The sequence below is a fragment of the Lytechinus pictus genome, chromosome 18, assembly GCF_037042905.1.
Source record: "Lytechinus pictus isolate F3 Inbred chromosome 18, Lp3.0, whole genome shotgun sequence".
Lineage (NCBI taxonomy): Eukaryota > Metazoa > Echinodermata > Echinoidea > Temnopleuroida > Toxopneustidae > Lytechinus > Lytechinus pictus.
In genome coordinates this window covers 10,271,442-10,295,772 of record NC_087262.1, presented here as the reverse complement: position 1 = coordinate 10,295,772, position 24,331 = coordinate 10,271,442, and the positions used below count along the sequence as shown (strand labels likewise).

General features: G+C 36.6%; 1 protein-coding gene across 1 annotated transcript in view; it reads right to left on the bottom strand.

The window, feature by feature from the left end:
- Positions 1-24,331, bottom strand: part of LOC129281561 (protocadherin Fat 4-like) — a 74,736-nt gene that overhangs the window by 27,727 nt on the left and 22,678 nt on the right. The window contains exons 17-29 of the mRNA XM_064113374.1: positions 23,285-23,404; positions 22,916-23,014; positions 22,038-22,136; positions 19,223-19,397; positions 18,278-18,378; positions 17,290-17,430; positions 16,435-16,543; positions 11,245-11,544; positions 10,078-10,232; positions 9,265-9,463; positions 2,420-2,646; positions 1,098-1,271; positions 37-138 (exon numbers count right to left, since the gene is read on the bottom strand). Of these exons, the coding sequence (XP_063969444.1) occupies positions 37-138; positions 1,098-1,271; positions 2,420-2,646; positions 9,265-9,463; positions 10,078-10,232; positions 11,245-11,544; positions 16,435-16,543; positions 17,290-17,430; positions 18,278-18,378; positions 19,223-19,397; positions 22,038-22,136; positions 22,916-23,014; positions 23,285-23,404 (2,001 nt within the window). The remainder of the gene's footprint in view (positions 1-36; positions 139-1,097; positions 1,272-2,419; positions 2,647-9,264; positions 9,464-10,077; positions 10,233-11,244; positions 11,545-16,434; positions 16,544-17,289; positions 17,431-18,277; positions 18,379-19,222; positions 19,398-22,037; positions 22,137-22,915; positions 23,015-23,284; positions 23,405-24,331) is intronic.

Sequence of the window (24,331 nt, the reverse complement as noted above, 5' to 3'; positions counted from 1 at the left end):
CAGTCTGGAGTATTTCTTTTTGACAAGGAAACATACTTCCGAAAAATCAGGCGCATTGTCATTGATATCAGTTATGGTGATGTCGATGGATGTATAGTTGCGCAGTTTAGACGTTGTTCCTTCAACATAAACAAGAACCTACAAATGAATAATTGGGAGAAAATTATAAAGTATTAGTATCTTAAGTCGAAAGAGTTGATATTTATGATAAATCTAAGTTCCATTACATAAAGTTGTGAACACTATTAGAAGCACATTTTGATATAAACGGTGAACCACACTCGTCTAGCCATGTGCTAGATCACACTTATAAACAAGATTTGACACCTATCGATGAATATAATTTATTTTTTGTTTCAAAGAATTTCATACTTTCTCCAAGTTTCTGTAGAATCATAAGCGTTATAAAGATAGCTATATAGGCCGAACTGCACTCAATGAGCATTTCCCATACAATATCCATTTATAAAAAGTCGGTGATTATAATAATAATAATGATAATAATAATAAGAAGAAGAAGAATGATAATAGTAATTGCTAGTTTTATATTGTGCTTTATATAGCCATAACGGCTCAAGGCGCTTTACAGAATATATTAACCCCGGTTATTAAATTCATTTCAATCCCGCACAAAAGTGCACAATTTCCACTCCCTGGGAAGCATTCCTTGCATTCGTCGCAGCCTCATAATGGCAAATTCAAACCTACAATAGATTTTGCATCGTACTTGGTACCCATTTAGCACCTGGGTCGAGAATGGTAAATTGTAAATTAACGCCTTGCCAAAGAAAAGCTGGACCGCGGTGGGATTCGAACACACGACCCTCTATTAAAGAAATACATAACCACACCAACACTCATACATGACCTATTTGCGCCATTGATTATGTAGAAACTCATTCTTAAATTGCAGGCCCTAATACTCTATGTTATGCGTACAGGGCTATTTTGAAAAGTAGTTTTGTATGATTATGACAATGTTACCCTTTGTAAATAAAATACCAATGAATAAATAATTAAATGTATGATTTTTTTAAATGATGAATAAATAAATTTAAAAAGTTATCTACAGAATAGAAGGTAATATAATCATTTACCGTGTATGAGTGGCCGTCATTCTCGTAATCGAATGTGTGATTTGTTGTAATTGCACCCGAATCGTTGCTAATGTTGAAATATCCGGCGGAAGAAGAATGCAGACCAAAGATAACTTCGTCATCGTAAGCCGAGTAGCCGGAAACATTACATATAGCAACAGGATGAGGCACTTCCTTAACGAAGAAAATAAAAAACACAATTATTTTTAACTGAAAAATGACATTAAATCTAAATGATAGGATCGATTGGGTGGGTCTTTCATAAAACTGTTCTTAAGTTTTGAGCGACTTTACGAACGACTGGTGATCCTTTCTTGTGGTAAATGATATACACCAAATTACCATTATGTTGATTCATTTGTAACTAATGCAACCATTATTATTATTATTATTATTAGTAGTAGTAGTAGTAGTAGTAGTTGTTGTTGTTGTAGTAGTAGTAGTAGTAGTAGTAGTAGTAGTAGTAGTAGTAGCAGTAGCATTGTTATCATTATTTATTATCATTAATACTATTATTATTAGTAGTAGTAGTATTATAATTACTATTATTTATTACTATTATTATTATTATTAGTAGTAGCTGTAGTAGTAGTAATAGTAGTAGTAGTATAGTAGAAGTAGTAGCAGTAGTAGTAGTAGTAGTAGTAGTAGTAGTAGTATTAGCAGTATTAATAATATCATTATTATGATATTATACAAAATCTTACCATCTAATGGTAACTACCACTGGATCCATGATTTTGATTGGTTATCAAGCGTTGTTACCATGGTATTTACACTGCAAGAAATAAAGTGCTAGTTAGCACTAACGGTGCTTGTATAGTGACTGCACTACGAGTGCTGATTTTGTAGTTCCAATTTTAACTAGAAAATCAAATCACTATACAAGCACTGTAAGTGCTAAATTAGCACTTCATTTTTTACAGTGTACCATTGGTTGACAAATTAACCATAGCGGTATATTTAATGCAAGGAGGCCCTGGTCTGGCTTATTCTTTTCTGCATTCATATAAAATTAGAACCCCTTTCAATACACATTTGATATCATTAAGTAAAATACAAATGTCTGACAATAATCACAAACAACCGCACTCGATAATATTTCATATTCGTTCAAATGTATGTACATAAAACTCTTCTGACCCTCGTCCCTTTTTTGTTCGGATCCTGACCAATATTTTGTTATGCCCATATACGCATGCGCATAATACAATGGACAAAGAATTATGGTTCTACTGGCTTTCCATAGTTGGGATTGTTTGACCAATCGCAGTCCCTAATAAGATAAGGCCCGAAATTGACTGTATACTTAACATAAGTACCTCTTCTATTTCCACTGCATTACTGCAGTCTGTGGTAATCATCGGTGGACTGACGACAGGGTTGGATTCATCGATGTTGACATCGATGATCACGACAGCGGTATCACTGAGGGGCTCTTTGCCGCCATCGATCACCTTGACAACTAGCTCAAATATTCTATTGTTTATTTTGTTGAGCTTATCTGATGTTGTGGTCACCTGGCCTGTCGGGCTAACTGCGAAATAATCTAAACAAAATAGAAGGGAATAGATGAATAGGGAGTACGTGTACTAAATAGTTTTTTTCTTGCAATATTTATATTAACAGCAATTTCAGATTTTGTGGAATGGGGAGCACGTCAATCTTTATTCCCTGAACGAGTGAAGCCACCCTACTAGAAAGAACACAGTGACCCGCAGCGTGTGCCGCGGTGTGGAACACATTGTGAAATCACTTTCACACTTAAATTTGAGCATCTCCACAGTGTGAGTCACATATTCACTTAGTCGACCATGTATGTGAACACACTGTGAACATTCACACCGTGTCCAAAGAGTAAAAATATCTTCACAATGTTGAATGTGATCATTTTGACAGTTTGAATACAAGCCCGTATTTAGCCAGGGGGAGGGGGGGGGGGGTTGATCGAAGCCCCCTAAATAAAAAAAAAACATGGTAGGAAAACGTTTTTTTGGACGAAATGATCAATGTTTAGTATGGCCATTTTTTCTTTCTCTCCCTCTCTTTTTTTTTTTTTTTGCTTGTCAAATTTTCCAGCCACAGAAGACAAGGAATCAAATCCCCTAATTGCAGACACTGGCTATGGGGCTGTGAATAGCATCTTTACATATAGACTGCCATGCGAACACACTGTGTTCCTTACAGCAAGACAATTTGTATATATACATACATACATACATACATACATACATACACACACCCTTACACCCACACATACACACCCACATACACCCTTATACACACACACATACACACACGTACATATTATATATATATATATATATATATATATTGTAAAGAAATGAATGAAGAGAACAATGGTAGGCGTAGCTTAAATCAAGGTTCCCCAGAGCTATCTACCCTTTAGAAAAATTGGTGATGCCGAAAAAATGTCTCTGCCGGGAATCGAACGCCGGTGCCTTAACCACTAGACCACAGAGACGGGTTAGTGGCTAGGGCGACCCCGATCCGATTGACCGTCAGATAGACAAATTTTCGACACTTTACCAATTATAATTTCCTTTGTCGGGTGAAGGTGGGTTTTGAACAATGACAAGCCGCCATGCCTCAGCTGGATCAAAGCTATTGCTTTGATACAGTACACGTATGGGAGACAGTATACAAATGTGTAAAGTTATACATGTACAACAGCTTTGGCAACTCTTTTTATTTTAAATATTGTAAAGAAATGAATGAAGAGAACAATGGTAGGCGTAGCTTAAATCAAGGTTCCCCAGAGCTATCTACCCTTTAGAAAAATTGGTGATGCCGAAAAAATGTCTCTGCCGGGAATCGAACCCGGGCCCCCAGCTTTGAACGCCGGTGCCTTAACCACTAGACCACAGAGACGGGTTAGTGGCTAGGGCGACCCCGATCCGATTGACCGTCAGATAGACAAATTTTCGACACTTTACCAATTATAATTTCCTTTGTCGGGTGAAGGTGGGTTTTGAACAATGACAAGCCGCCATGCCTCAGCTGGATCAAAGCTATCGCTTTGATACAGTACACGTATGGGAGACAGTATACAAATGTGTAAAGTTATACATGTACAACAGCTTTGGCAACTCTTTTTATTTTAAATATTGTAAAGAAATGAATGAAGAGAACAATGGTAGGCGTAGCTTAAATCAAGGTTCCCCAGAGCTATCTACCCTTTAGAAAAATTGGTGATGCCGAAAAAATGTCTCTGCCGGGAATCGAACCCGGGCCCCCAGCTTTGAACGCCGGTGCCTTAACCACTAGACCACAGAGACGGGTTAGTGGCTAGGGCGACCCCGATCCGATTGACCGTCAGATAGACAAATTTTCGACACTTTACCAATTATAATTTCCTTTGTCGGGTGAAGGTGGGTTTTGAACAATGACAAGCCGCCATGCCTCAGCTGGATCAAAGCTATCGCTTTGATACAGTAGACGTATGGGAGACAGTATACAAATGTGTAAAGTTATACATGTACAACAGCTTTGGCAACTCTTTTTATTTTAAATATTGTAAAGAAATGAATGAAGAGAACAATGGTAGGCGTAGCTTAAATCAAGGTTCCCCAGAGCTATCTACCCTTTAGAAAAATTGGTGATGCCGAAAAAATGTCTCTGCCGGGAATCGAACCCGGGCCCCCAGCTTTGAACGCCGGTGCCTTTACCACTAGACCACAGAGACGGGTTAGTGGCTAGGGCGACCCCGATCCGATTGACCGTCAGATAGACAAATTTTCGACACTTTACCAATTATAATTTCCTTTGTCGGGTGAAGGTGGGTTTTGAACAATGACAAGCCGCCATGCCTCAGCTGGATCAAAGCTATCGCTTTGATACAGTACACGTATGGGAGACAGTAGCGCGTTTTCGCCCAGCGTCGTACGACGTAGAACGTAAGGGTCGTGTGCAAAAATCGCAACTTCCATGGAAACAGAGGCCCGAGCGTTCTTGAGCTCAAATCACGGACGGTTCTTCCGCAAATTAGCGGGCGTCCGCATTAGAACGTAGGATTTGTCAACAGCCGTCAACAGCCAATCAGATCGCTTGTAGAGCGAGCAAGCTGAGCTGAGCCGCGCCGACAGCCAGTTCATAGAGCGCGGGCGCGGGATTTTCCCTAGTAGTGGTGACGTCATGCAGTCTACGTACTTCCGGTCGATCCGGATCCGTTCAGCGATTTGCGAAACTGCTTACAAGCGAGAGTTGAGCGCGACGGACGCACGAACCAAGAGATCGTTCTACGTCGTAGATAGCGTCGTACGACGCTGGGCGAAAACGCACTAGTATACAAATGTGTAAAGTTATACATGTACAACAGCTTTGGCAACTCTTTTTATTTTAAATATTGTAAAGAAATGAATGAAGAGAACAATGGTAGGCGTAGCTTAAATCAAGGTTCCCCAGAGCTATCTACCCTTTAGAAAAATTGGTGATGCCGAAAAAATGTCTCTGCCGGGAATCGAACCCGGGCCCCCAGCTTTGAACGCCGGTGCCTTAACCACTAGACCACAGAGACGGGTTAGTGGCTAGGGCGACCCCGATCCGATTGACCGTCAGATAGACAAATTTTCGACACTTTACCAATTATAATTTCCTTTGTCGGGTGAAGGTGGGTTTTGAACAATGACAAGCCGCCATGCCTCAGCTGGATCAAAGCTATTGCTTTGATACAGTACACGTATGGGAGACAGTATACAAATGTGTAAAGTTATACATGTACAACAGCTTTGGCAACTCTTTTTATTTTAAATATTGTAAAGAAATGAATGAAGAGAACAATGGTAGGCGTAGCTTAAATCAAGGTTCCCCAGAGCTATCTACCCTTTAGAAAAATTGGTGATGCCGAAAAAATGTCTCTGCCGGGAATCGAACCCGGGCCCCCAGCTTTGAACGCCGGTGCCTTTACCACTAGACCACAGAGACGGGTTAGTGGCTAGGGCGACCCCGATCCGATTGACCGTCAGATAGACAAATTTTCGACACTTTACCAATTATAATTTCCTTTGTCGGGTGAAGGTGGGTTTTGAACAATGACAAGCCGCCATGCCTCAGCTGGATCAAAGCTATCGCTTTGATACAGTACACGTATGGGAGACAGTATACAAATGTGTAAAGTTATACATGTACAACAGCTTTGGCAACTCTTTTTATTTTAAATATTGTAAAGAAATGAATGAAGAGAACAATGGTAGGCGTAGCTTAAATCAAGGTTCCCCAGAGCTATCTACCCTTTAGAAAAATTGGTGATGCCGAAAAAATGTCTCTGCCGGGAATCGAACCCGGGCCCCCAGCTTTGAACGCCGGTGCCTTAACCACTAGACCACAGAGACGGGTTAGTGGCTAGGGCGACCCCGATCCGATTGACCGTCAGATAGACAAATTTTCGACACTTTACCAATTATAATTTCCTTTGTCGGGTGAAGGTGGGTTTTGAACAATGACAAGCCGCCATGCCTCAGCTGGATCAAAGCTATTGCTTTGATACAGTACACGTATGGGAGACAGTATACAAATGTGTAAAGTTATACATGTACAACAGCTTTGGCAACTCTTTTTATTTTAAATATTGTAAAGAAATGAATGAAGAGAACAATGGTAGGCGTAGCTTAAATCAAGGTTCCCCAGAGCTATCTACCCTTTAGAAAAATTGGTGATGCCGAAAAAATGTCTCTGCCGGGAATCGAACCCGGGCCCCCATATATATATATATATATATATATATATATATATATATATATATATATATATATATATATATATATATATATATATATATATATATATATATATATATATATATATATATATATATAATCACAAAAGGTTTAGTAAATGCCGTAAAAATAAAATCGTAGATTTTAAAAGGAGCATAGCTTTTTGAGAGCTATGCTCCTTTTAAAATCTACGATTTTATTTTTACGGCATTTACTAAACCTTTTGTGATTATTTTATTCCTTATGCCGAAGCAGACTATTTCTATATATATATATATATATATATATATATATATATATATATATATATATATATATATATATATATATATATATATATATATATATATATATATATATATATATATATATATATATATATATATATATATATATATATATATATATATATATATATATATATATATATATATATATATATATATATATATATATATAATATATGGGTGCGTGTGTGTGTGTTTGGCTCAGTGGTAGAGCGTCCGCCTCATGAACGGGAGTTCGTGGGTTCGATCCCCGGCCAAGCCATACCAAAGACCTATAACAAGTGGAATGCCTCTGGCCGTCTCACCTGCATCACGCGATTCAATATAGCAGCAGTGCTGATTTTGAAAACTACTATAACTCGCACAAGATGTTCAGTGATACTTGGTTACTCTTATTTCCACGTTTTATGAACTAGACCAATACACTTATAGAGATATGATGGCAATTCAACAAATACCCCCAACGTGGCCACAGTTCTTTGACCTTACATGACCTTTGACCTTGATCATGTGACCTGAAACTCGCACAGGATGTTCAGTGATACTTGATTACTATTATGTCCAAGTTTTATGAACTAGACCAACACACTTTCAAATTTATGGCTGTAATTCAACAAATACCCCAATTTGGCCAAAGTTCATTGACCCTAAATGACCTTTGACCTTGATCATGTGACCTGAAACTTGCACAGGATGTTGAGTAATACTTGATTACTATTATGTCCAAGTTTCATGAATCAGATCCATAAACTTTCAAAGTTATGATGGTAATTCAACATATACCCCCAATTCGGCCAAAGTTCATTGACCCTAAATGACCTTTGACCTTGGTCATGTGACGTGAAACTCATGCAGGATGTTCAGTGATACTTGATTAACCTTATGTATAAGTTTCATGAACTAGGTCCATATATTTTCTAAGTTATGATGACATTTCAAAAACTTAACCTTAGGTTAAGATTTTGATGTTGATTCCCCCAACATGGTCTAAGTTCATTGACCCTAAATGACCTTTGACCTTGATCATGTGACATGAAACTCAGGCAGGATGTTCAGTAATACTTGATTAACCTTATGGCCAAGTTTCATGAACTAGGTCCATATACTTTCTAAGTTATGCTGTCATTTCAAAAACTTAACCTCAGGTTAAGATTTGGTGTTGACGCCGCCGCCGCCGTCGCCGTCGCCGTCGGAAAAGCGGCGCCTATAGTCTCACTCTGCTATGCAGGTGAGACAAAAAATGGAACCTTGGCACTCAGCATTTAGACTGGAGAAGGGTAATAATAACATATCATGTTATGCAGGGCCCGCTGGAAGAGCAGTCTTATGATTGAAGTGGCTCCCCTGCATGGGTAAATAAAACGTTATTATTATCATATATATATATATTTATATATAATATAATATAATATATATAATAATCATAAATGATTTAGTAAATGCCGTAGAAATAGACCTTTGAAATGTAAGTTTCACAATCTAGCTGTATGCCCATGAACATACGTGTTTTTCATGACTGTTTCAGAAACGGATTTGGAATTACCTTTTTTGTCACATCATGGGCACTGAGTCTGACGAAGAGTGTGACTTTACCTTTCATTTTTTAGAGCTATGCTCCTTTTAAAATCTACGATTTTATTTCTACGGCATTTACTAAACCATTTATGATTATTTTATTTCATATGCCGAAGCAGACTATTTCTATTATATATATACATACTTATATATATATATATATATAGAGAGAGAGAGAGAGAGAGAGAGAGATCAATATGAATATGACCGATGAAACACATATACAAACACGTTCGGATGATAAAAACTCTGTAATAATCCATGAAAGTGAGGACCTACATACACCATGCATCTAGGGATGTTGTGTGAGGCATGCCGTTATATAGTGGGGATGTTCCGGGGTGCATACGAATTGTGTTTTATTTTTTGAAGTATCCAAACTCCATTCACATTCGATTTGCAGCCATTGGCTAAAAACGAGAACCGTCCACCTTTTACAAACCGTCCCCGGTTTAATAGTGCTACGGTAACTGGCGATTAAATACATGTGTTTACTTCTCTCTCTCTCTATCTCTCTCTGGCACACACACATGAAGATGAAATGTATGGTACCTATGCAAATTAACGTACCAGTTTCGGAGTCAACTGACGTCTCATTTCCCTTCTCAAATCTCAATTCTCCATTGCCAAAACTGGGGTAATCGTCATCAATGGCCTCTCCATCGAGTTCAATGACAACGATCGTGGACTCGGACTCTGTGATGCTGGCAAAGTATATTTCTTCCTTAAATTCTGGTGGGGTGTTTTCGCCAGTAACAACTACACGCACCTGTAAAAGATATGAACATTGTTTTACAATGAGAGTGATTTTAATGTCTTAGTGATGAAACGTCAATGATGAGGAATGAAAAAATCAAAGAGAAGGTCTCTTACCACAGCTAGTGTACATATAATGATCATTATACCTAAGCTCAGCAATTCCATCACGCCTGGACCCTGTAAGACAAGGGTTCGTGATGGAATTTAAATATGAATAAATGATTCTGATTGGCTATTGGTAACGGCTTTGAAAAAAAAAAAAGCTTTGAAGAATGGTCATCAGTAGCCATTGATATTAAGCGATTAACTGTAACAATATTTTGTGTAACGAAGTTCAAGCGAAACTTGTTTCATGAAAGTTGTCGACCGACCGCCAAAACTTTAGCTCTATTTCATTCAAATCACCGGTTTCGATTGGCTGGGAATCACAGGCTATTGACTGTTGCTATGGTTACTCTCAGAGAATACCAACCAGTATGTACAGACTATAATAACTTATAACTGACATGACATCAAAACTAAAATATAACAAATGCAATACTTTTAGCTCTACGCACATTTAGACAAATCACTGATTCAGATCTATATAATCTATGTAATATGAAAAATGTGGCATTTTCTCACCGTTGTTGTCTCGTTCACCTCATTGTCAGACACGTTATATGCACTCACAAGCAAATTATGTTCCCCTTCCATTGCATTGTCGGTAGGGAAAATTTCTCCAGTCGTGGGGTCGATAGTGAAATTCTTAGCTGGCAAAAAATCTTCAGCCAATTTATCTACACAAAGAAGAGAAGTGTCATGACTACACTGCAAAAACTCTGGTGTTGATTTAACACCAGCCCGGAATCTATATATGTTCACACCAGAGAAGCATTAAACAACACCAGTTTCATTTTGGTCTAAAACCAGATAGGTGTTTATACAACACCAATTACAATTAAAACAGCATCGGTTTGATTCCAAACTGGTGCTGTTTCAATACTTCTCTGGTGTGGACATATATAGATTTCAGGCTGGTGTTAAATCAACACCGGAGATTTTGCAGTGTAGGCATTTTTGTACGAGAATAAAAGTAAAGTAAATTTGAAGTCTACACTTTCTTGTCATTTGGTATTTTACAAATCTAAGCATATGACGATTCAAACAAGTGAATATCACACAATCACATTTCATATTTAAAAAAAGTGTTTCAAATCATCATTCATCATATCCTTCTAAACCAGTGAATCGAGACATCTTTAAGAACATTCAAGTATTGAAATGACAAGAACAATTTTCCTCACTTAGTTTGGATCCTCCAGATGTTTGTTGTATCCAAGGACGTTTATATGTTACTTTAAGTTTACATTTCTGAATTTTGTATGATTTGGTTAGATTCATATTGCGGGGGACTGCGGTTCAATCACAGGAGAGCACTGAACACCTTAACAAGGTAGCTTATACATGTAAACTGCGAAAACTCCGGTGTTGATTTAACACCAGCCCAGAATCTATATTGTCCACACCAGAAAAGTATGGAAACAACGCCAGTTTGGAATCAAATCCATGCTGTTTTAAATCTAATTGGTGTTGCATAAACACCTATCTGGTGTTAGACCGAAACCAAACTGGTGTAGTTAAACACTTCTCAGGTGTGGATATATATAGATTCTGGGCTAGTGTTGAATCAACACGGTGTTTTTGCAGTGTATGGGCAATATAAATACAATATATTGTTTTTATTGTAATTATTATTACCATATCATATTAAAGTACTCTAATCTGAACTTAAAAGTGTATATGTATCACCTTTACGATATCTTTGACTTAATATTTCAAACATGACGTCATCTTCATTACAGTTGCTTATGACATCCAACGTCAGATTAAGAGGCACACTTGAATCCAGCTCACTCTCCAAAACGATGACGTCATACTCGTCCTCATTCACGAATGTAATGAAGCAGACTGTTTCTCGGATATGCACGCTCAACGTCATGTTCTCAGAGCGACGGTCTCGGTTATCCGGATTGAAGGCGTAGAAGGTGACCATGTACGGTTCGGGCGATATGTCAAGCTCTTCGTAGGCATACACCTCACAAGCACCATCTATATTATGTTTAGATGGATTATGGGTAGAAAACACAATTAGCATAATCCCAACATTATAGAGACGACGTTAATATTATGACATTTGTCTGACTAGAAAAAAAAATTGCTTGACAGGACTGTATTCCAATAATTGTGTTCTTTTTTCGTTTGTCTTTTTGTCTCATTGAATAAATTTCTAAAATATAACTCACATGATACGTAGAGCGCTTTTGTTTCAGGACAGTAGTTTCAAAGACATGCCACTTTTAACGATACATTCGTGTTACCGTATATTTTGAAAAATAGACAGACATGCAAAATGACAACAAATAAGGCGCAAGAAGTAACATAACAATATCTAAATGCACTATCTTTTGTCTCAGAGACTATCATGATATTCAGGAGCCACAAACTCCATGAGAAAATAGTGCTAATATTGGATGGTAGTTTGGTTTTATTTACAATAAAAGAATGCAGTATATAAATTGAAAAAAAGTATTTTTTGATAGGCCTTCTATTCTTATATCAATAATGGTTAATATTTATGTTTTCTAATATATTAGATAGCCAAGACAGATAGCCAAGCGCGATTGGTCCATAGCGCGTCACGTGACATGATCGAAACCAATGTATTTTCCCAGCCGGTCCACCTTCGATGAATATATTGACCAGCTGGTCCATGAATATATTTTTCTACGTGTATGGCGCCCTCTTGTGGATTAGACGTTACCAATTACACGGAAATAACACATGTGGGACTGAAGTAGCGATCGTTAGCAATCGATCAACACCCTTCGAACGTACCGTGCCGCGGAATTTAAGTGAGCTGAGTCCGACGACGAGCCTACTACGAGTTAGATCTAACGTTAGGCCTTCTTCAGTTACTTGATGTAGACAGGAATAACCGTCATTTCTGAAATTCTGAGGATTTAATTAATAATTTCTGGATACCATACTGGGGAGTGGAGCCAATTAAAGGAGAACGAAACCCTTGAAACCAGCTGAATCCATATAAAAGAGAAAAATCAAAGAAACATATTGTTGAAAGTTTGAGGAAGATTGAATGAATAATAAGAAAGTTATGAGCATTTGAATATTGAGATCACTAATGCCATGTAGATCCTGCCATTGGCAATGCGACCAAGATCTGTGATGTCACACACGTACAACTCCCTCATTACTTTAGTACTTATTTCACGTATATTCTCACTTTTATAGAGTCTATCACAAGGTGAGGTGTTCTCTTTATGAGAGGACAAGTACAGAGGTTTCACAACATTATATCATTGATGAATCGTTTGTCATATGATTAGAATGAGCAAAAAGAGATGTTTTGGGGTATATTTTCAGTGTCCAAAACTGGACAACTCTCCCCTTTTGGACACTGAAAATGTACCCCAAAACATCTCTTTTTGCTCATTCTAATCATATGACAAACGATTCATCATTGATATAATGTTGTGAAACCTCTGTACTTGTCCTCTCATAAAGAGAACACCTCACCTTGTGATAGACTCTATAAAAGTGAGAATATAAGTGAAATAAGTACTAAAGTAATGAGGGAGTTGTACGTGTGTGACATCACAGATCTTGGTTGCATTGCCAATGGCAGGATCTACATGGCATTAGTGATCTCAATTTTCAAATGCTCATAACTTTCTTATTATTCATTCAATCTTCCTCAAACTTTCAACGATATGTTTCTTTGATTTTTCTCTTTGATATGGATTCAGCTGGTTTCAAGGGTTTCATTCTCCTTTAATTAACAGTTAGTTTAGCAGATAGAGACTGAAGCTTTGCTTACTTTTAAAACTTTTGGATTTGGTCTAGGCCTAACGTCAAAGATTTGTGGTGATGTCCGATGAGCATTGAGGAATAATTAGATCAACTTTTGGACGATAAAATTGGGTAAGAAGATTTAGATTTAGGCCTAGGCCAAGATTTAATTCTAAGTTAGGTCTAACTTTTTAACGTGTTAGATATAGATCTAGGCTAGAGTCTAAAAGTTAGAGTAGATCTAGACTAGAATCTAATCTAACATTAATTTTTGCTAACGACAACGTAAGTTAGTGTTAGCAAAACATTAGATCCTAGATCTAGTTAGATTTGGTCCTGGACCTGGTTCGACAACAGAAAGATCAGGACCACCACCAACAGTAGTCTGACATAGATCTAGATCTAACTTAGTCATGTTTATCTCATCCCCAATTAGATCTAGATCAGAATGTGCACCCGATCATGGCTCAACAATCATTCTTGATCTGTCTTGGGTCCTGGACCTGGATTGGACTCTAAATTAGATCTAACAAGTAAGGCCTAAACAAAGTTGATTTTGATTAGAAAATGGGCATTCAATGCGTTAGACTAACATTACTTTTACCATTTCCATCAGTCACTTTGAATATCATACACAACTGATATACTGCACGTACTGTAGACCTAACTTTAAGTTTAGATTTAATATATATATAGTGTGATGATAAGTTTACTTCTACCAATCGCTGTTGAGTTGTGAATATTAAACATAATGAGATGAGGCGAGGCCAATATATATATATTATGTATATATATATATATATATATATACATAATTTTAGTGATATGAGAACAGGCATATATAAAATGAAACTTTTTTTAAAATGATTTTTTTTCATACATCACTTCAGAAAAAAGAGTAGTTTACCATGTTATATATATATATATATATTTCGTCATCCTTTGTACGCTATTGCTCACTATTTGGATACGCGCATCTTTATGATGCATTATTTTGACGCACTCTAATAAATTTGTCATAACTTGACAAAGTCCTATGGGCGAAAGTTCGTTAAAATATTATTGACCACTGAGTTTTGATACTTAAAGGGGAATCCAACCCAAATAAAAACTTGTTTTTATAAGAAAAAGAAAAATCAGACAAGTTGATAGGTGAAAGTTTGAACAATATTGGACAAACAACAAGAAAGTTATGATTTTTTTATAGTTGTAAATATTGGTAATCACTATACTCATGGAGACTTCAAATTGGCCTCATATGGGATGTCATAGTGATGTAAGGCAAGGACTACTCTTCCATGTACTCCAATACATATTATTTTTTGATTTGATTTGATTTAATTTCACATATTTCACAAGTACAAACAAAATTATGAAACAATATCAGAAAACTTATGAGAATACAAATCAGACAAGGCATAACAATTAATTCAAATTATAGAAAATAGCGATTTGGAATTAAAGACAATTTAAAAGAGTGAAATATGAAGGAACCTGCATAAAAAAGCAAGGCTTGTTAAGTCTGCAGGATCCAGAAAAAAAAAATCGGTCTTAATGAGGAGAGGACAGGTAAGTAAATTGATTATAACAAAGTAATGCCAAAAATGTGACGATTGTGTAAGGAATACAAAAAATAAAAAAATAAATAAATAAAAAAAGAGTCCGCCACTCTATGACAATTATTTATTACTCATTACTCGGCCAGAGCGTATTAACAAAGTGCATGAATATAAAAGTTTACAAAGGGAAATTATAAGAATTGATCAGCATCGCTTTCAATTTACGTTTGAATATATTAAGTGAGGCACTATGTACCATATCATCGGGAAGATCGTTCCAAAACCTGGGCCCTTCAAATGCGATAGTTCTTTGAGCAAGGAGAGTGCGAGTACGCGGAAGGTGATAGGAGTCACTTAGCCGGGTGGGATATGTGTGGATTAGATTGTTCCTTTGAAACATAGAAACAAATGTATCAGGCAATTCACCTCTTGAAAGCTGAAACATAAATATACCAACTTGAAATGCATATATATATCAGAAATTTTGAGTACTTTATTTTGGAAAAATAATTGGTTTGTATGGGAATAAAAAATGTCATTTTCCCCAAAAGTTTTATTTCAAATTATATTTTTCTTTCATGGGGACATAAAACAAAATACTACCTGGGTTATATTCAGATTACTGCCCCAGGGGAATGGGCATACTTAGGAGAAAACCACAAATCCCTGATAATAAAGTACATGGCCTATGGGAAAGTTGTCCTTGCCCCTTGTCATAATTTACTTACCCAGTTGCCAATTTGAAAGCTGCATACTACCAGTGATCTCAATTTTAAAGCAGCTATAACTTTCTTATTGCTTGTCCGATTTCTTTAAAACTTTCACTATTCTGTTTGGTTTATTTATCTCCTTCCCAACACAACATTTTATGGCCAAAGCTGGATTCCCCTTTAAGATTCATAAGAGGGTAAATATTTTTTGATTTTAATTGGTCTGCTTAATTAATTTAGAATTTGAGTGAGTTGTTAAATGGTCTGTAATAATTTCCATTAAAAAAAATGAAAGAAGAAAAAACAAGGAAATTCATAAGAAATTCTAAAAACAAAGAAATACATAAAGGAAAAAATTTGGCCGTCGCATTTTTTCTTTCTGGAATCCTCTAAATTAGATTACAAAGATGACATCTGAAAAATAAGAAAATTTGAAGTAAACTTAGGTATTAAATATGCAAATTTTGTTTTCACAAATATTTTATTATTTATGATGAATAAAAAATAATTATTTTCAATTTTCTTAAATACTGGCTTGTAGTTTATGTGGTAAGGAATGTGCGTGCAAAATTTCTGAACGATGCGCGAACGGCGGCCAAGATCAGAAGGGGGGCATCACCCCCCCCCCCCGTCCTCAATACATCTCAAATAGCCCAGTCCTTTTAGGTTTAATAGATAACCTGTGCTTCCTCGGGACCCCAAATAAATAGTAACGCGGATACCCTTTTAACTTCCGTCTTTTTGTTTTTGCCATTTTTTTCTTCAAATATCTTCAGTTGAACCGTAAAAGGGGTGGTCGCCCCCGGTCGCCCTCGGCCACCCCTAATTAGCTTCGAGGTGCAACCCCTTCATATGTATATTACCTTGACCAGTAAGAACGACGAAGGAATCTTCTCCGCCCGTCTTTTCGCATTGGATGATGTTCCAAGGATGCAGGTCACCATCGGTTGCTTTCACAGTTGAGATTAGAACCTGGTGGGAAAGAAGAGTAAAAGAATTGACAGCTGTGCAGGATAGTGCATGAACATAAGAGCCCGTATTCTGAAGTCGGGTTTAACTTAAACTCAGGTTTAAAGTTGTGGTTTAAGTATGGATGGCCCATTGTTACATAAATCACTAACAGTAGAGATATCTTATTCAAGCTCATTTGGCTCTCAAATCATTCATAATTGTCTAGGAAGTATAAAAGATGATTGTCTTCACCATCAATAAATCAGGAAAGAGTACATCTAACATAAGAAACATACAACTTAAAAAGAATTTTTGACACTTTTGGCTTCCCATAATTTTAGTACAGAGTTAGACCATGGTCTAAGTTAAACCTGAATTCAGAATACGGACCAAGGAGATTAATGGTATTTCACTAAACGATGATAATATTCACAATGAGGATGATGAGAATGAGGAGGATGGTGATGATGATGGCGATGGTTATGATAATAATAATGATAAGAATTTTACTACGGCTAATAATTATACATTTTCAACCTTACTCCTGTGGTATTAGTATTTGTAGTTGTAGAAGTAGTAATAGTAGTAGTAGTAGATGAAGAAGAATAAGAGGAAGGAGAAGTAGAATTAGAAGAAGAAGAAGAAGGGGAGAAGAAGGAGAAGAAGAAGAAAAAAGAAGAAGGGGAAAAAGAGGAAGGAAAAGAAGAATAAGAAGAAGTAAGAAAAATGGAGAAGGAAAGGTTTGTAATGGGACTATCCATACTCACTGGTGGGAAAGCTAATTCGCCCTTTTGTATATAAACCTCCAGCGATGCATCCTCAAACATCGGCTTCTCGTCGTTGACATCCAGTACGACCACGATGACAGTGGTGCTGTTGGATAGAGGAGGATCCCCATCGTCCTCTGCCTGAAAAAAACAAAACATAATGTTAGAAACCAACATTGATAAAAATTTCTGTGTTATGAACAAAAGCTTAGAGATCTATAATTGGCAACCTCTGTTGCAAGCAGCACAAAAAAAAATCTTTAAAAATGTAGCAAATGCAACGACAATTTACAGAGCCCTTAGGCGACATATGGCATATTTTTTTCCGAAATCTTTCCCTCAACGTACATTCAGTCGACTTATAACTAGTTGAAACGACTTATTATTACAAGTAGAGAGAACAACTTATCATAACCTCGAAGGATTTAATTGAGGAAACGAGTTACGAGTCGAAGCAGTGACTAACTTGTAGAAATGAGTTAGGATTAAAATAAACATGTCATGTTACCTTACGGACTCCGTAGCAATTCCCTTTGCGAGCGGCACGAAAATAATGATAAAGATGTAGTAAATGCATCGTCAATCCACTTAGCGAGCGGAACGAACAAATCTTAAAGATGAGGTAAACACATTAGCAATCACTTTTGCAAGCGGTACGAAAACAAATCATGAAAATGTAGTACCGCACCAGCAATTCATTTTGCAAGCGGCACGAAAAAAATCATAAAGATGAAGTAAAATGCATCGACTATTCCATTTGCAAGCGACACGAAAATCTTAAAGATGAAGCAAACGCATAGGCAATCTCTTTTGCAAGTGGCACGAAAAAAATTATGGAGATTTTGCAATGCATCGATCGGCAATCCCTTTTGCGAGCGGCACAAAAACTTGACAGAGATAATCATTCAAAAACCCATAGATGCAAGATATCAACCATTGTAAACAAGATTTGAAAAAATAGGTGGGCAACAAAGAGCTAAGAACTCACTAAAATTGTAATATTGTAACTGCTCTCTGATTCCCTGTCCAATTCCCGCACAATTTTTATTTCACCTGTTGTTGGATCATCAATCTTAAATGGAACATTACCTGTCGAAGAGAAAAAAAAGAATAATGAAAAGAATAAAGAAAAAAAAAATTACAATAGAATAAAAAAGAAAATTGATAAACACATCAAGATCAGATCCTCTAAAGAGGATATATTTGTTAATATCGTCTGAGGCCTTTGTGTACTTTCTTGCCATGGAAGTATTAGACAAACAAAAGTAATTTTAAAGAAAAAAAATGAAATTAGAAATAGGGAAGTTCGAAGTTTCGGACACTTCGGTATCTTAGGGTCACAACAAATATTTACATGTCCATCGATTATGCCACTTCACTCTTTCTCTATGATGAAGAACTGTTTATGAACCAATTGATATTGACACGGTACCTAATAATAAGTACATGAAGTGGCAGTTATTATAGCAGCTGCGCAATATACATTAAATGCTCTTTAATTATTATTATCATCATTAAGTTAGACCACCTGAGCATAGTCCAAATGGGCATTAGACGAAACGTACAGGCTTGCTAGTGTAGACCATAAATTAGTACAATTTGTCAGCCGACCAAACGGGTTAAGCCAATGTGGTATTGAGACTATCTGAGAAGTATAGACTGACTGCACGCAATCCACGTGAATATAGACCCATATGTATACTTTGGTGTGGGACCTAGTCTGCAGGCACAGACCCTTGTTTTTCGCAATTCGCATAGTGTATTATGCAGAGTCTGAAGTAGTGAGACTAGATTCACTATATATTGTGGCTGCCTCTACTAAAATCTCTTATTTGGCACAGAGAGTTTGGAGCGTAGTCGTCACTCTAGACATGGTATAATAATTGGTTTAAATGCCAAATTTGAGACTGGGCATGCAGACTAAGACCTATACCGTTGGACTGGTCGAGCGAGTACGTGATGGCATCATTCCCGTCATCATCGAGGTCCTCGGCTAGTACTGTACATATCACGCGATCAACATCGGCGTCTTCCTCGACTTCAACCATCGAACATAATGACGTGAATACCGGAGCGTTGTCATTGACATCGGTGATCCTTACCGTCACCTTTCGGACAAAGATAGTGAACAGGAGTTCGAACATAATAAAAATCAAAATTAGTTTCTCACATTCATTGCAAGACTAGAAATATTTGGGTTTTTTTACGAACGAGAGTGAAATTCAGGGCCCTGTCTTACAAAGAGTTGCGATTGATCTGATCAACCACAACTATGGAAAGCCAGCAACATCAACACCTAAAATACATGTTTCTTCAAAATATTTTATAGATATGACGTATATTCATACATTCGCCATTTTCTTGACAATTAAGTGTGCTTCTCATTGTTTTCAAAGGACATTGTGCAAAGTTCTTGTCGTAAAAATTATGTCACTGATGGATTTCCATATAGTTGCGATTGATTGGATCAATCGTAACTCTTTCTAAGAAGGGGCCCTGATATCGCATATGAATTCTTCCGAAAATTAAGGGGAGGGGAGAAGGTATAAGAAACGAAATTAGAACGAATTAATTGACGAAATTGCGATTTTTTTTTCCGCATATACCACTCTATGATTGATATTTGAAGGTAATTTGTCGTCCGGCAAATGCTAAATAGAAAGAATTAAGAGGAGCAGAAAATAAAAGTCCAACGATGATTGGATATAATAGGCCAAGATAAAAGGGAAGACAACAATTATGATGAAATAGTGACACCAAGTTAATGGTGTAATAGTGACGCTATTTAACGGTAAGATAGTTACATCATAGAGAATAGCTCTATGGTTACATCATACAATGGTTTTGATAGTTATACTCATTAAACAAATCTTTAAAAGGTGATTTTACCATTATTAAGTGAAAAAGTGGCAATGTTTACTAAATTACAAGCAATAATTGAAATAAATAAACACATAACACAATGGGTAAGTACAGTACCTTTAACGTATTTAAGGGTCAAGTCCACCCCAGCAAAATGTTGATTTGAATAAATAAAGAAAAATCAAACTAGCATAACACTGAAAATTTCATCAAAATTGGATGTAAAATAAGAAAGTTGTGACATTTTAAAATTTCGCTTATTTTTCACAAAACAGTGATATGCACAACTCAACGACATGCAAATGAGTCAGTGGATGATGTCCATCACTCACTATTTCTTTTGTTTTTTATTGTTTGAATTATACAATATTTCATTTTTACAGATTTGACCATAGGGTCCAACTTGACTAAACCATATAGTATTAAACAATGCTAATTCCACATATATAGGGAGGAATTAATCACTGTTTCACTTGACAATGAGGAGAAAATTAGATTATTTCATATTTCATATAATAAAATACAAAAGAAATAGTGAGTGGATGACGTCATCAGTCTCCTCATTTGCATACCGACAGGATGTGCAGAAACCAGAACTGTTTTGTGAAATTAAGCGAAACTTTGAAATGTCATAACTTTCTTATTTTACATCCGATTTTGATGAAATTTTCAGTGTTATGCTTGTTGGATTTTCCTCTTTTTATTCATATTAATTTCTGTTGGGGTGGACTTGTCCTTTAAAGACCACCGCACAAATTACGACTGGTCTACGATTCGGATTTTGAAAAAATAGCATTTCGTCATTTTCTGAAAATGTGAATGAAAAGCCTCTTTTATTTGAGGTTCAATATTAATTGTAAGAATACTAATATAACCATTTTGGATGGCTGCAAGCGTTTATTTTGGAGTAAAGGTCAAATTACTTTCAAATCGTACGTTTGCTATGAGTCCATTACGACTAGATATAAAATTCGCTTCACTCTAAAAAGATATTGGGTAAATATGCTCTATGAGGGTAATTATAATTATGTCCAACCAATATTGGGCATTTCTTTTGGGCATTTTTATATATCCGGTGTGAGGAAAGTTTTGCCCATTCTAAAGCAATTGCTGTTTATTTTTTTTAACCTTACTGGACAATATGCTTCCCACATTGGGTAAAATACTGCCCAATATTGATTGGAAACATAATTACCCTCGTGCTGGTTAAAATTTTACCCAATATCTTTTTTTACAGTGTATTCTAATAAGGATAATAGCATAATCACAGATTTGAACATAGTATAGTAAGGTGTGCGGTGGCCTTATATACCCGGTATATACATGTATTTGCCTGCTGCAAGTAAAATCCATATTATTATTTTTTTTTGCGATTGAATTTAATTATAGACCTACACGACGCAGTCTAAACCTCTTACTTGTAACTTTTACACACTTCTTTCTTGATTTTTCTTTTATTTCTTCTTTTTTTCTCCACAAATTTTCAATCAATTTTCGTTTTTTCTACATGTATTTTCCTGTTTAAAAAAAAAAACATTTTCTTTTTTTTCAACCCATTTTTTGTCTTTTCCCCCATTTATTTTCCATCTATTTCCTTTCTCTACCTTTTTTTTTTTCACCAATTTTTTCCCTTTTTTATATCTCCATTCATTTATTTTTTTCTTTATCTATTTCTCACCAATTTTTTTTTCTTCACTACTTATCGCTTGCTATATTATGTCGAGGACTCCCCTGGAAATAGGCTTTCGAGCTATGGTGGGTTACCTGCCCCCCCCCCCCCCCCTCCTCACGCGCCCATGGTTGCCTGCGCATCTCCCGGTCATAAAACAAAGCAGAAAAATACAAATTATTTATACTTTTATCCCTGTTTTGGGTGATTCTCTTACCGTAGTTAAAGTGGAATATCGCGAATCAGAGGCACTGATGACGAGTATGTATTCCCTCACGGTTTCGTAGTCAAATGGTCCGTTTGCATACAGCATTCCCTGTGATTTGAAATATATATAAAAATGATGTATATCAATAATCTATTTTGAACAGGCGCGTATCCAGAGTCAGACATTGGACGCCTTTGGAATGAACAGTTTAATTTATTGTTGCACTTTTAACGATCTTATCTAGTCTCAAATTAAAATAGATATCCTAGCAGACGGGGACTTGTTACACTTTTATGAAAATGATTTTAAATGGCAAGATTCAAATTTAATATTTCACCAAATTTTGATACAATAAATGATACATTAGTCCAAATGACAGGAATTCTCGCCATTTCATTGTGAATTGTCTAATCACGTTATGAATAAGAATCTTACGAATGCCTCACTGATCTCATTTTTACCTGACTAGATTTGTTTTAGTTGTTACACCACCACACTAGCGGCCTTAATTCCATCTATCTTGGATTTACTCAGCATTTGTAAAATTATCATTGTTCCTCCAAAATATAAAAATAAATTGTATCACATTTGTCTTTTTCAATCAATACAAGCTTCATCTTATAATTACTATACAGCGGACCATTTCATGAAAGCGTCCCAACTCTCCAGCTCGACGATCTATGGAAAGCGAAGCCGGACAAAAATCGAATGTGAACAGACGTATGCGCTTTCTACGAGCAAATTCCATACGTGTGTATTTTGTCCGATCCGCGTATTGTCCGTTGTAACGGCTTTTTATAGAGATAACGTCGAGTAGGAATAAGTAACGCTTTGATGAGACAGGCACGGAGGAACGGATAGAGTTCATAGAATACAGAAAGTATTACCGTCTCGTTGTCGATAGAGAAAATATCATCATCGGGAGACATGAGACTATAAACGATCTCGGCATTGACCCCCTCGTCGATGTCGGTGGCCTCAATAACCTGAATCAAGGATCAAATTACAAATACACACATAAATATCATCATTAAGAATATAAAGGATTATGACTCTGCTAATGTCAATGAAATTACAACAAAACAACTTCTTTGCACAATCATTCCAATATGTTCACTGAATACTCTGAATACGTTCAACCAACATGACCGATCAAATGATTACGATATGGTAGTATTTATTTTGATTCGATTGTAATTAAAACAAAAATGAAATTCAATCACTGAAACAAATATTTAAAATAATGGGTGAATTACTTTCAAACTTTCCGGATCTGTCGTGTTTTCCGGCACCGACACCTCGATCGGCCCTCCGGTGAATTTGGGGGCGTTGTCATTGATGTCAGTCAGAGAAATAGTCAAGATGTAATCGTCTTCCTGAAAAGAGATCAAAATATGGGATGAAGTAACATTGAATATGGGAGGGAGGGAGGGGTAATGGGAGCGAAAACAGGTGGTGGTGGAGGAGAGATGCAGAGAGAGAGAGGGGGAGGGGGAGGGGACAGAGGAAGAGAGAGGGGGATATCACAGGGAGATGGGGGAGAGAAATTGAAACAGCGGGGGAGAAAATATGAAAAGTTGGGGGAGAGAACGAAAGGTGAAAAAGAAAGGAAAGCGAAACATGGCAGAAGATAGAAAGAGAGAGAGAGCGAGATGGGAATATTACTAAAAATAAACACATATCCTATCAGAGTGTTGCAGTTTTGCTTTAGACTTTACAACTGAAATTCAAAATGCTTTGGATCTGTTTGCTACACCAGTCAAAATGGCGTGTTTAATATCAATGTTAAAAATCAATGGATCAAAATCTATAGGATCCCTGAACACAAAGGTTAGCGATTAATCGTACACTTGATTTTCACGATTTAATTGTACACAGCAAAAACTGTTATTTTACACCAGTGTTAAATTGGTGGTGTTAGTTTTACACCTATAGGTGTTATTACAACACCTATGGTTGTTACATTTACACTCTTTGGTGTTATGTTCAATCTCTAGGGTGTTATTTTAACACCTCAGGGTGTGGTCCTCTATTAACACCAATTGGTGTCAGTTTTAACACCACAGTTTTTACAGTGTACGTTGTAGTCAATGCAATCAATCGTATTATGTTCTACGATCAATGCTAAGCTTTGTGTTACGGGCCCCCGGTGTGACAATAGCCTAAAATGCATTACTGACGCTATGCAAGTCACACCATAAAACGAAACCGACTCTAGACCGATCAAAGTCGTTACGTTATTTAGAGTGACATATACACGGTCGGATTCGAGTGGGTTCCATTCTTGTGACCGGCCCTAAATA